Source organism: Aythya fuligula, chromosome 5 (genome assembly GCF_009819795.1).
Source record: "Aythya fuligula isolate bAytFul2 chromosome 5, bAytFul2.pri, whole genome shotgun sequence".
NCBI classification, from domain to species: Eukaryota; Metazoa; Chordata; class Aves; order Anseriformes; family Anatidae; genus Aythya; species Aythya fuligula.
This window is the reverse complement of record NC_045563.1, coordinates 60,904,193-60,918,458: the sequence shown is the minus strand read 5'-3', so window position 1 is coordinate 60,918,458 and position 14,266 is coordinate 60,904,193. Positions and strand designations below refer to the sequence as shown.

Genomic DNA, 14,266 nt, shown 5'->3' with positions numbered 1-14,266 from the left:
CTAATTCATCTCTGTAAGGACACCTGGTTACTATTAGTCTAAAGAAAGTTTCACACACTGAGCAGGGACAAGTCTAAGCCCTAAAGTTCATTCTGCAGTATCCTTTCATATTTATGTCTCATAATTGCATAAAGCCAAATGTAGGGAATTTTAAGACCTGTCTTCTAATTCATGATTTTAAAATTACGCATGTAGCTTCAGCTTCTGATCAATAACCAAATACCACAAACATTCCTAGGATTAAAGGAAAATGTAGCTAGGAAAATCTGCCAAAGTCAGATCACTGACATATACCATAGATAAGATATAAAGAGTAGAGAGAAATCATTGCAAGATACTATTACAAAGGCATTCCATAAACACAAAAGTTTGCTGATATTTCTTGTAACAAATTACTTGAAGCTTAAAGGCTATGTCAAAGCTATGGTACTGGAGCACTTCCCAGATCTTGTCTGTCTCAGCTGCATGCTGGGATGAGACAGACATGTACCATGCCTCTGCACACTTAGTTTCCTTGGGAAATGCAGGTGTGCAGGTAGGCAGGGAGTGGAACTGCATTCCATCAGAGCTCCCTTGGTATAGATTAGCAAGGGGGTAGGATGCTGTTCAAATTGCACTTCCCCACAGTTTATGACCATCAGTAGGACTAAATTTGGACTCCTTGCCTTGGAACAAGACTGTAAAGAAAAAAAAAAAAAAAAAAAAAAAAGCCATCTACAAGTATTTAATATATCTTTTCTAAGTGTAGTATATTTCACAATTCTGAAGTTTGAAAATTCTGGTGATGGGAGTATAATCTGATAGACCTAATAGCCACACACTCTATCAGAAATGCACTTGAACCTCATAGATCTGGATGATGAAGAAAGAAAGTGTTGTCAAAAGTTGGCCACCAATATGTTACTTCAGAAATGTTTATTTTCTGTACGACTGTGTAAAAGCATACAACAAAACAGGTAAGTATTATCTGAAGTTGTCTACAGCAATGTGCACTCAAAAATATATTAAGAAAACTGAAAAAAAAAAAAAAAAAAAAAAAAAAAGATTAAAAGTGACTATGACAGAACAGAAAAGAAGGTGTGTGAAGAAACACACCAGGTCTTAAAAGGTTATGATGATGGTTAGTAGGAACCTTTGACATTCAGTTGAGATTGTGACCTTGGCAACACGCCACAGTGCAACAAGGTTGTCTTCTTCTAGAGGAGGCAGAAGAGTAAGTTGTCAAGTTTCTTAGTAACCCAGCATTTAAATGGACACATGTACACAAGCACAAAATACTGGCAGTGCATACAAAAAACTTTGTGACTTTGTGAAGATCTGTAACAGATTCATAATGATTAGGAAGAAAGATTAATATTTTTGAAAATGAACAGAACCTGTAGCATGGTACAAAGCACCAGAGGCCGTAATTCAACTGCTAACATTTCAGCAGCACTCTTTCCAATGGACTTCCACTCTTAAGAGATGCCACGTTAGAAGTGCTATCTCCTCTCTAACTTGCCAAAGATGAGTGGCAAAACTTAGATGGTATTTTGAAAGTCTTTTTTATATCTTTCTAATATCTGAGTTCGCCTTGTCTATAACTGGAAGGTCAAATAAATATCTCAGTTTTGAAATTCTGCCAACGTTTTTTTCTCAGCTCAGCAGTGGTATTCGCCGAACACATCTTTTCCAGAGACATCTCTTGGCTGCTAAACAAAGTATGGAAATCTGAATCCATTCATGAACTCAGATTTCCCATGCAGCAACACACCATTCCCCAAACTGCCCCACCAGCTCTAGAAAGACACGAGCACTGTCCTTAAACTGGCACACATCACTGTAGCTTGGGTTACTACATATGTCAAAGCTTCGTTCTGCACTATCCAGTAACAAGAAGGGCTGTCAGTACCATGAGGTGTACCAGGATACTAAATTAAGGACACTAGAAAGAGAAAGGTTGAATTGAAGGAAATGAGTCAAACCCAGAGAGTTAGCTTTATGTCATAGGAATCTGTAACTGCGTATCTATACGTATCCTGTAGTCACTTTTCATCCTAACTGAGGAAAAAAATACTCTTCAACATGTTGAAATACGAGAAGTTGAAGCAGGATGGAAATTTCTTCTCAAAGCAGTTTATAAATAACTGATTAGTCAATAAGTACTTTTGAAAGTCCCATGGATCTCCTAAGTCCTTTTTCCAGAAAAAGAACATTGCAAAACACCTGTCTGAAAGCTATTTCTTAACTATATTCTGTCCATTACTTTTCTGTTTAAACCACATCCAATTAGGTACGAGCAAATGACTCAGAAATAGTAGCTCCCTAAAAATGAGAATCTGGACATTATTGATTTTATAATGATCTATTTATATATACTGGGAAAATCTGAAATGTTTCATCAAAATGACAGCCTTCTAACAAATATGATTTTTAATAAATAGTTGATGACCTTTAGTCATCTTACTGTTATGGAGACCAGAAATCTTGACTATGAAAAATTACTTTAAAACAACTGTTTAAGCAAAAAGCATGTAAGCATGTGCTCATGGTACGTGTCAGTTCCACCTGACAAGCTAATCATGATTTTAAGCCGATAAGTAGGAATGTTTTGCTGAAATAAATCTGAATTTTACTATTCCTTTGTATGGATGAGTCAATACAGGAACAAGGATCCAAGGAACATCTTGGATCTGAACTTGCACTGTCTCCACTGAGTGTATGTCCTTGTCCAAGGCTCTTTAGGTTTGCCCAAGAACTGATTGAAGATAATGTATGTCAGCTGGCAAGCAAGGAGAATCAGGACTCTAAGGTGTTTTATCACAGACATATCATGCACTACTTGTACATAAAATAAAATAAAATAAAATAAAATAAAATAAAATAAAATAAAATAAAATAAAATAAAATAAAATAAAATAAAATAAAATAAAATAAAATAAAATAATAAAATAAAATAATAAAATAAAATAAAATAAAATAAAATAAAATAAAATAAAATAAAATAAAATAAAATAAAATAAAATAAAATAAAATAAAATAAAATAAAATAAAATAAAATGACAATTGCTACTTTTCAGACTTCAAACTGAAGGGGCCTTATCTGAACCATTTATTTCTGGGTCACAGAGAGACAGAACAGAATCTGTGGTCAGAGTAGTACTTCTCTACACAGAAAATATTAATGTTTCTTAATCAGGCAAATTCTGTCTCTGTATTTTAAGAATAATTTGAAAAAAGACCTATTGGTCAACAGTCATGAACTTATTGGTCCTGTTCTTTTGATCCAAGAACAAAGCAAACTGATAACTTGTGAAATGCTTAGATATTAACAGAAAAAATATATATATATATATATATATATATATATTTTAGCCTTTTTGCTGAAGAACAGTGGCATAACTAGAATTTGTGAAGTTAAAAAAAAAAAAAAAAAAAAGGTAAATCCAGGGGGAAAATTTGCATTTTTTGCTAACTGAATGGTAGATTAATCTTACTAATCTTACTACAGTCACTGGTAGAGTTCCTATCTACCTACATGTTCTCTTGCAGTGTATGATAAGGTAGAGGTTAAACTCAGTCTTGAGAAACACTGATTTCCATCTCTAGCTTGATCCTGTAATGCATGATATACTGAACTCTCACTAAAATCAGTACAAATGCACTGAAGGTTTGTATCATGTATAAGGCATTCATACAGAAAATGTGAAATATTTTTACATTTTCACTTGACAGCTGTCTGTCCATAAAAGTGTGCTTGCTATATCTTGAATAGTTTGTGAGTGCACTGGTTGACAGACTTCTTAAAGAGCTCTAACTTTCTCCAAAGCTGCTAAATCCTTAAAAACTGGTGAAAGTATATACATGTATATACTGCCTTTCTGAGATAATTTTCTCAGTGTTCCCTACATTTTTATTAGTAGCATAAAATGTAAACACTTATTTGACACCTCCTAGGGGAAGAAACAGCTATGTTGTAGAAGGGCTTAGAGTATAAATGCAATGCAGTATTTTTCATGTATCTGCCCTTTGCTATGGAGTTATTACAATCTCACAAAAATGCTCAAAAAATGCTACCCTGGGATATAAGCTAGACAGCACCTATGACACTAGCAGCATTTCAGATACAGAACCATTCTGTGATGCAGTGGTCAATAACCCACAGTCAAAATTGCAACTCACCTTCTGCATCTTCTGGCCTTGTAAGATCAATGACACCAGGGCCCAGTTTTCCATCTTCATTGGGTTTCCCTGTTAACTGGGGGCCTAAATTCTCAAACCTTGTTCTTTCCTGGAAAAGAACAGAAGTAGTCTTAATGCCCAAATATTTTATATCTCATTGTGAGCCTGTACATGGATGTATACACTGATACATGCCTTATTTTCTAAATACAAATAAATAACAAATGCATTTAATTAGAAATTTTACTCAGGGACTATTTTTTTTTTTACAGATTCTGAATGTTTGCATTTATGAAAATCAGTTTTTAAATGTGAAACATATACAGAAGCTTTGAAATTATTTTGATCTGCACTGCCATAATGCATAAATGATTGTACATGCAAATACAAAACACTCTTGGCAGGGAACAGCGCCGACTGATGCTGCTCACTTTGCCTTTCCACTTATTTTCTAACTTAAACTAGAAAAGACAATCAACATTTGGGAGACATGAAAATTCAGAAGTTGAAAGAAGAGTTTGTATTAAAATATACTGCTAATTTAATGGAAAAAGCACTTTTTTTTTGCCACTTTCCAATTCAAGTTAGCACTCATACCTCTGAGAAAACACAAGTCTGAATTTTATGCAAGAGTTTTTCAAAGACAAGTATTTGAAAGAAGGAATAATAGATGACGGAACTGATACTATTATTTTGTCTAGGAATTTAAATTGTACCTTTGGTAGAAAGGGAACCTAAGGAAATAAAAAATAATAATAATAAAAAAAAAAATAAGGAAAGAAAAGAAAAGAAAAAGAGTGCTTGCTTCTAGAAAAACACAAAGCTTTTGAGAGCTGGAGACCTCCATAGGAATGCTGGAACTGGTAACTGAAAGGTATTTTGTGTGTTAACCCAGTTCTTCAGTCAACTACTGGACAAGGTCACTACAATTGACAGTGTAGTATTGCCTCACAATAGCAGTCTCTGTAGTGCTGTGTATCAGTAGCAAAGCATTCAATGGTTATCATTAATTTAGCATTCTCATTTGAAGGAACATAACATGTTTTCCCTCTTGCCTTGTTGTTACCTCTTCAGACTAAACTTGGCATTATGTTGTACTTGTGAATGAATGAAACCTTGTTGTTCATTACTATGAAACAATATTAAATGTCATGTCAGCTTGAATTTACAGACATGAAATACCAGCTTTCAGCTCTATGAACAGTTTCTCCATGTTATACTTAATGCATTATGCAGAAGTAGAGTGCTGATTGCTGTTCAGTCTATTGTTCAATGACCTAGTTCTGTGCTGTGCATGCTAGACGTAAAAGATTATGAGTTTCTCTCTTGCAAGATGGTTAGAAGCTTGGAAACATTCTTAAGAATCAAACATCCTTGATGGCCTTGACTTCTCATTTATTGCACATCCAAATATTTCTTTGTATTATCACTATATTTTAGGAATATATTTCAGTAATAAAATCCAGTTACCAAACAATTCAGAAATTCTTTTGAATCCCTATTTTTCTGATTGCTCCAATCATGGACTATTATATTATTTTCTTTTAATTTGCAGAGAAAAAAAGAAAACAAAAATCTGACACCATGCTACAACATGCAGCTAAGGCATTTTAGGTACTAATTGCATTTCTAAAAGAAGTTTCACAGAACCTTTCAATCATCTAACAAAATATCTCTGCGTTTTATTATTGGTTAACTTCATAACTTATTTTCCTCTATTACATCTGTGGCTGATGAAGGAGCTTACACATACAAAGAAAGTCACAGAGTAAAGAAAGAGTTACAAGTGAAATGTGAGTGCAGAAAGGAACTGTAATACCTGAGTTCTAATATTGTACTGAAAGATGTTGTGCAATGTAACAATACACCTGAATCATCAGGATGGGGTCTGTTTTACTAGTAGACAGAATAAAAAATAAGTTTGTCAAGGATTCTGCGTTCCATTGCAAAAGGCTGATTTGCAGTTGAAATAAAAACAAAGATCAGTACTAAGAAAACAGCTTTTGGCACATATATTGTCTCTCCCAAAACATTTGCACTAAAAGCTTTTTCTTAAGGATGTTAACACAGCACCTGCAGTATTCTTGGAAGAACAGCCTTTAAGTGTGTTTCAGAAGGAGAAATACCTTTCTGCTATAAAAATCAACAGACTCTGCTACATATCAATATGCACATTTGAAATATCTTTCTAGTCATTCATTCTCTTTGATTTTACCAGAAAATATTCTGTTGAAAAAGAAAGGAAGAAAAAAAAAGTTTCTGAAAGAATATCAATATTTTGACATGGAAGGAGAAAAGGGAGAATTGCATAATAAGGTTCAGGAACAGTAAAACGAAAGCACTTATACCATAAAAATACCTGCTCTTGTCAAACAAAGGAGATGTACTTGTAGTTCTTTCATAACCTCCTCCTTCTAATTCATGAAAAGCTGTAACAAAGCTACTTAAATGTTTGAAATGCCTTTTAAAGTAATTTCTTTGCTTGCTTTTTATTGAAAATAATCACAGTGATTATAAAAAATAAAAATAAAATAAAATAAAATATTTGCCTTGGGACTAGACAAACTCAGAAGAAATGTGAAAATAGAATAATGCTCCCCAATATTAATTAGGTTTTTATCTAGTCTTTACAATTTGGTGAAATACAACAAATTCATATGAAATTTATCATTAGAAAGGAAACTTATCCCACTAGGTTCTGATCCTTTTTTAAGGGATTTGTCTTTGCTCCTGTCTTGAGTTCATCCTAAGGAGAATAGTTGTTTAAACTAATAATCCTTTCAAAATATACCTGTTTCCTAGTATGAATAAGGACTGAGAGGAAGATTAATTCTGTCCATAGTATTCCTATATGAACTGAAAATACACTTTAATTTAAAGTGAATGCCTATAAATAGCTACACTAATAAATACGTTACCGATACATGCATTATATTTGCAGACATGTAGCTTGACTACTGGATATATTGCTACCCCCATCCTCCTTGCATTAACAGAAAAATTTGGTGAGTTTGTAATAAAGGGCACTGCTCTGGACAGTGCAAGCGTTTTGTCTTCTGTGAAAAAGCATTTTGAATTTCTATATTGAATGTTTTTGGTTTGTTTGTTTGTACTAGCTATGGAGCTTACACTGTACAGTCATATTAAGTTTTCCCATTAAAATTTTAGAGAAAGGTTTAAGGACACAGCACTGACAACCTTTTCTCATACGACTAGACCAACACAGTCAGTTGGAGTCCACATGGAAAACTGAAAGCTCTTCCCAGAACAATTCAAATCCTTTGTGCTTCTGTTTATGTTGAATATAGAGTAAAAATAATCACGTCTCTAAAATGAGCAAAAGAAGAGGGGAAAGATTCTTCTTAACAGCCAAATCTTAATATTCCCATCTGTGATACGATTAGGCACTTATTTATGCGTTGCCAGTCACAAACATGCAGAAAACGTAAAAGTTATTGAAAAAAATTAAAGTCTGCTCAACTGTCTTGCAGGACTGTTGGTTCTCTAAGTGCTTTGAAATTATGATGTATGAGGTAGATGTTGCATATTAAATAAAGATATTTAAATTATAAAGCCCCCGTTAGTGAGAGCTGATGAATGTTAAATGTTATGAGCCACAAGGCTGTGGCATCCATCATATTCACATATTATCACAGTCAGTGATGGAGCAGCCCCAGTGATGACAGATAGACTGCTAGATAGTTATCCCTTATTTCCAGAGTCGCCAAGCAAGCCTTTCAATCCCTTTGGCATTATTTTTAGCTTTGCATTAAATTAGCAACTTTTCCGTCATGTTCTGGCAGAAAGAATCAATTCTTTCTTCACGTGTGGAAGGTGGAAGAACGATTCACTAAAGCAAGAAGGAAAGGAAAAAGAAGCAGCAGCCTTTTCCTCTGAGAAGGCTGCAAACTTCAAATGACTAGAAACAAATGTAAAATTGTGATCGTGTGAAAGAACAGCAATGAAACAGTAAGCACACAATAATGGCTTTTCTCTGCACTTAGATAAAAGCTGAATTTTTGATGTGCACAGTATATTTTCATAAAATTTTATATACTATGTTTTATACACTTATTGGCTATTCCATAATAATGTGTGTGCTAACAGTAAAATTGCTCTTAAATTTATGTGCGTTATTTATACGTTCCCACGTAACAATGCTTTTTGTTGTAAAAAATATTCTGTTTATTAATGTAACTTTACAACCACTGCATCCAAGATCCGTGGTAAATTAATGACATTTTTATTATTTTATAGTGTCATTAAATTTTTACTGATCACTCCATCAAACAGAAGCAATAAAGGCCATAATGCAAACTGGGACACTTAGATCAGGGGAGCAGGAAGGCATTCCATATAGTCTGAAGTAAACGGCTTGCTATAAATGATATTTATACCATCTTTAAGGATGTGAGAATACTTGGACAAGTTTGGCAAAACTGTTTCTGTAGTACCGTGGATTGTGTACTTAAATAACAGTTTACTTGCCAGCACGACAAGTTTTTTTCAAACCATATGCGAGAAGATGACTGATTGCATCCATCTCTTGAAAAATAATATATGAAATGTAATAATACACTGGGCACCCCTCCCTTCTGGATTACCAAGACTGATCCGACTATACCCATGCCTCAAATTATTTCAACATGCTTGCTTTTTCCACATCTGAAATGTATGCTTAGACTGAAATGGAAAATGGCATGCACGCTGATCGTTGTGTGAAAGATTTAAAATATATATATATTTTGCAAACAAATACTTTTTATTTAAGTAGACATGTTTGGACAATGATGTAATACCCTTTATTTCAACAGTCTAGCATGGAAGCAGTTACCAACATTAATTTAAAGAGCCAGTTTCTAGAAACTGAATTAATATGGGTCGTTCACTGAAGCCACAGAGCATACGACTGAAGGGATATTATTTCTTCTGAGGACAGTAGTTTAGTTAGAATGACTACAAATAATTATCACATGTTGTCTTTATGTATAAAATATATTTCAATTGAATTATTCCACACTAAATATTCTAGCAGTTTATTTGCTAGCTGTTATCTACTCCCTTCATGTACCATAGACAGTAAACAACAGGCAAACAACTTACTATATTCAAAATATCAAAAGCACAATTTCAAAAAAACACAGGGAAACTTATTCCCAATTTGAATAAAGAGGAATAAGAGGAAACACAAAACCTTTTTTTTTTTTTTTTTTTTACCCCCCTGGAAAGTCAACATACAAATGTCCCAAGCTTTTTGCTTTCTTCTTCCTACTTTTTTATAACAGCTGAGACTGAAATGTTAAATTACCCTCCACTTAGAATCTTTTGCAACATCTTGGCACAGCAGGGATAATTACAAATTAACTTTCATCCTTATCTCTGAATATTTTAGTTATTATGGGTGGGAAGTTTAAACATTAACCTTATTACAACAATGTCAATCATCCTACTGGTGTGCAGGCATGCAACTGCTGGAATTCTTTGGATGGCAAAGTAGATAAACACAATAGTTGCATTATTGTTACGACTAAAAGCACGGCAACCCCACAGAAGGGCCTTTGGTTTTCTAGAACTTTGTGGTGAATATCCAGAGCTTGTTTTCAACAGCATAGCAGCGGGAGGTGCTCCAATAAATGTGATAAATTAAGTTAGCAAAGTGAGTTCACTTATTGTAGAAATGGTGGTATTTTAAGATATTGCTAGATACAAAGTGTATCATTTCAACCACTGATTTACAGGCTACATGGACAAAGGATGTGCTGATTTCTTTGCTACTGGCACAACTTGACCTTTCAATTTTTTTATGGAAGAGAAATGCACAAATTCAGTATTTCTACCAATGTGAGAAAATGATCTGAGGAACCAAATTAAGGGGGACATTTTGGTGGATTTTCACCTCTACCTACTGCTGGGTTTGGTTTTTGAAGGCCCATATATTGTTTGCAAACTGTTCCAATACTTCCTGATATGCTGAAAGTACAGCACAGACTATCACCCCTGCCACTGACTAAGGTTTGTATTAGGTTACAGTGCCTCAAAACAAGCAACCTGTTTGAAGAGATGAATTGAGAGAAAAGTCTTCAGGTCCCCTATTAGATATTTTCTTCTGTCTTAAAGCATGATTGAAAAGGAAGGGATTAAAAGCAGATAAAAGGGAATTAAAACATTTTTTTCCCTCACTCACAAGCCTCGGCTGGCTTCCACATGACAGCATCATATATGCAAGCCCATCACAAGTAAAAAAAAACCTCCAAAGTTCTTCAGGACCACAATTTCATAGTGATGGTCATGATATGGACTCTTCTTTTAAGACAGGTTCGGAAGTTAAAATAGAGAATTGCAAAGTAATCCAAACATAAAGGGTTTAGATAAAAAGTTTGAAACTGGAGTGCTAAAGGCCCAAAACTCATTAGATAAATGCAAACCCAAACTGCCTAATTTTAAACACTCTCTTTAACTAATTGTTTTAGAAATCTGATTTTAAGAATCAGAATGCCAAGAGCCCCTGGCTAGTGCAAGCAGTAGCCATCCTGAGCTCTGGAAACAAATAAGGATTTAGATGAATCCGCTGATTACTGGGAGCATTCAGCACATACTCCTAAGTTAACAGATTTCAGTGCACTGAAGCTTGCCTTTAAAAATAGTAGCGTATGATTTTTTTAAGTATTTTTTTAAAGCAAACAGTACAGATAGCGAATGTTTTCACCTAAGTAGGATATTATGCCCTCCTTCATATGAAGATTTGACATACCCTTAACTATTGCTGCACTTGCAGGGACTCCTAGGCTATGGATCTGCCCTGGTTAGATTACTTTCAACAGGATTACTGCACTTACTGAGCCCCCTTAACCAAACGCTTTATGTCTTTGTTCATATGGTTTTAATATGGTTTTAACCAATTGCAAGGTTATTTATAAGTTTGCAACTCCCCAGTAGTTAGAGTTATGAAGCGTTCAGACTTAAGCATATCCAGTTGTGTGGTAACCCAACTACTGCTTTCATGCGGTTTCCAACTTTTTATTCATGCACAATGGCATGATGCATGGCAGTATCTGAGAACTCTCTGATTAACTCTTTGTTTCAGCAGCAAACTCATACAGTAGTCTACAGTAAAATTACACATCAACCAAAATGTAAAGATCTTTTTCTAAGTCACATAAACTGTGGAATTCTACCTTAGACTGTTGAGAATTCATTAGTCCTCAAAAAACAAATGGGCAATCAATTAAATTAACAGCTGGTAAATGTAAAACAAACAAAAGGAGTTTCTACTTAACACTGCATAATACAGCTGCAGAATTCACTAGAGGTCAGAAAGAGTCCAAAGCCTGGGCTGTCACTTGTTTTTAAAAGAGCTGGATAATTTTTTGACTGTTAATAACATTTTTAGTAACACATGCTAAGATAATCAAATCTCATGTTCCAGAGTGTAAGCTGTTCAATTGTTGGGGTCAAAGAGAAATTCCCTCTTTCTCTCTGCTGCTCCCTTTCCTCCTGACCAACATCCACAGATGATTAACTGGAAGTCTTCCAGGGAGAGAAGTTAATTTTCTTTTATAACACCAGGTATTGCCCACTAGATTTAAGGGAGAGCTGGTAAATGGTTTAAGACCAAATCTACGTACCTTGTAACTAGAAAGAATCGGAATGCACCCATTAAAAAAAAAAATACATTTTTCTTTTAGCTAAGTGCGTACACATGCATTTTTAAGAGAGAGACAGATGAAAATAATCACAAATGACAACTGACATACGCTTCTATCAGAAACCAGCAAAACTGTTTTTCCTGCACCATAAAGTGACTAATGCAAGCAATTCAGTAGCTACTCTTGGACCCTCAGAATGGTCATTCATATTTCTAACATTTGAGTTACAAGAATAAATGCATAAGGACATGGTAAAACCAATCTTTTCTCCAGTAAAATAAATAGAACAATAATAATAATGTATATTTTGCTATATTTTGGTTTAATTTAGAAGATGACTGGACCTTGTCATTTATGTTCCCATTTCCACAAAGTAGTTAAAAATGTAGACATTAAAATGACATAAAAGTGTACAGCAATACTTTTCCAAAATGCCATGATTATGCGCATATATCTGTGCACGCTTCCCCAACCTTTTCTTTTGTAACTAAATTTCATTAAAAGTATTATCATGCATTAGAATTGGGACAGAATTTAGAAGACAGGAGATCTGGTTCCTGTTCTCAAATTCTGAATTCCCTTTTCTCTTAATCATCCCGTAATATACCCCAGGCTGAAAACACAGCTTTAGCAAGAAGCCACAGCAGTATAACAACCAGAAAAACTATTCTAGGTTCAAGACAACAATGTTTTTGGAATGAGGAAAAAAAAAAAAAAAAAGGAAAAAAGAAGTCACCAATTTCAATTTCATTGTGGTGTTCTGCAAACCTCAACAGCACAAAGGAAATTCAGCTGCCCTCCACACAAATCAGAGCAAGAGAGATTCAGAGAAATTCAAGAGAAATTCAGAACACTGACACACACGTGCTCCACTCAAACATCCTGAGAAACAATATGATGTTATTTTATGAACAATATAGAATATAAGTATATATATGTTTGATTTTAAACTTCTAAAAGCTAAAAGCATGACAGCTGTTGTCATAGATACTTTCATTCCACCATTTCAATTATGAAAGGCATATGCCAGATTTTGTGACATGATCAAACAGTACTGGAAAAACTGATGAAAATGGACTACATGATGCAATAATCAGTTATCAAATAACAATAAATGCATTTTCCTACTCTACGCATCAATCATAGCTATAAAGGTTTAAAAACAAATGTTTCAAATGCTCTACTGTCATGTATTTCTAAACTGAACAATTAAACTCCCAGGAAAAATCTGAACCTAAGTTTTGTGCATTTATTACAGAAATCTTTGAACATCTGTAGTGTTGAATATTTCAGGTAGAGATGCCAGTGTTTCCTAGATGCTCTGAATGAGCTGCTGAGTGTAGCTACCACTTTTGTTTGTAAGCAATGCAGGCCCCTAGACATCGCTGTTCCATCCCATTTTCAGAAAACACCTGAAGTAGCTTAAATTGGTGATGCACAAGACACTTGGGCTTAAATGTTCATATTCATATTTAGAATTAGAAATGCAATCAAGGCAGTTAACAAAATCCCACCGAATGCTACTGTGTTCAAATATATGCTTTGCCTTGTGCTGTATGTAAATATATAATTGCATATCATGCATATATAGATTAGGAAGGGTTTTTCTGTATTTATCAATCTGTTTTGGTTTTGTTGTTGTTGTTTTTCATTTTGTAGCATTTTATGTATATTTTTCCAAGGTTGCATTTTATGATCGCTGCTTAAATATTACACTATTTATACACAGGTGGTTTTTGTTATGTTCAGAGAGAGAACAAACATATCACTAAAGAATAAGGACGGGTGACAATAGAACAATGATAATAACATCATTATGCAATGTTTTGCCTCTTGTAGCCCCATCACTGCCATGTTTTTCTCTGATTATTCCAGCCTCAGGAAAATGTGCTGCTTACTGTTTATGTCAGGAAGGCACGATTACTGCTTGCATGATTACAATATCAAGTGTGATGTACCTAATGCCCGTGATGATATTGATGTACACCCCAACTATCTCCTGTCTTTAATCTTCATTCAAGAAAAAAAAAATAACAACGACAGTAACAAAAAAAAAAAAAAAAAAAAAAAAAGAGAGAGCAAGTTACAAATTCTTGCAGCCTTATATAGGCCTTAACTTTGTAAAGTGCTGAGCACCTTCACTCCATTGCAACACAAGGGCATGGATAGTCATTACTAAACTCCAGGGAAATACTTATGTGCTTAAATTAAGCATGGACTAATAAGGGCCAAAGTGTGTAATTCTTGCACATTCACACTGAATCTGAAACTAAACATGAAACAACTTCTTCACAGGCTAAGATACTTTCTCCTCTTTGCTTACACTTTTTTCCGTTTTATTCAGCAAGGTTGAAAGCCTTTGGGTATGGAGGAGAATAGTTCTTGTTTAGCAATAAAACAGTAGAAAACCAGTCCTGCAAGTGGGCAAGATCTTGCATTAATGATGGGCTAGCTGAAGG

General features: G+C 34.4%; 1 protein-coding gene across 7 annotated transcripts in view; it reads right to left on the bottom strand.

The window, feature by feature from the left end:
- Positions 1–14,266, bottom strand: part of SOX6 (SRY-box transcription factor 6) — a 386,149-nt gene that overhangs the window by 36,509 nt on the left and 335,374 nt on the right. For all 7 annotated transcript variants that reach the window (XM_032188152.1, XM_032188151.1, XM_032188153.1 and 4 more), the window contains one exon: positions 4,162–4,270. In XM_032188152.1, the coding sequence (XP_032044043.1) occupies positions 4,162–4,270 (109 nt within the window). The remainder of the gene's footprint in view (positions 1–4,161; positions 4,271–14,266) is intronic.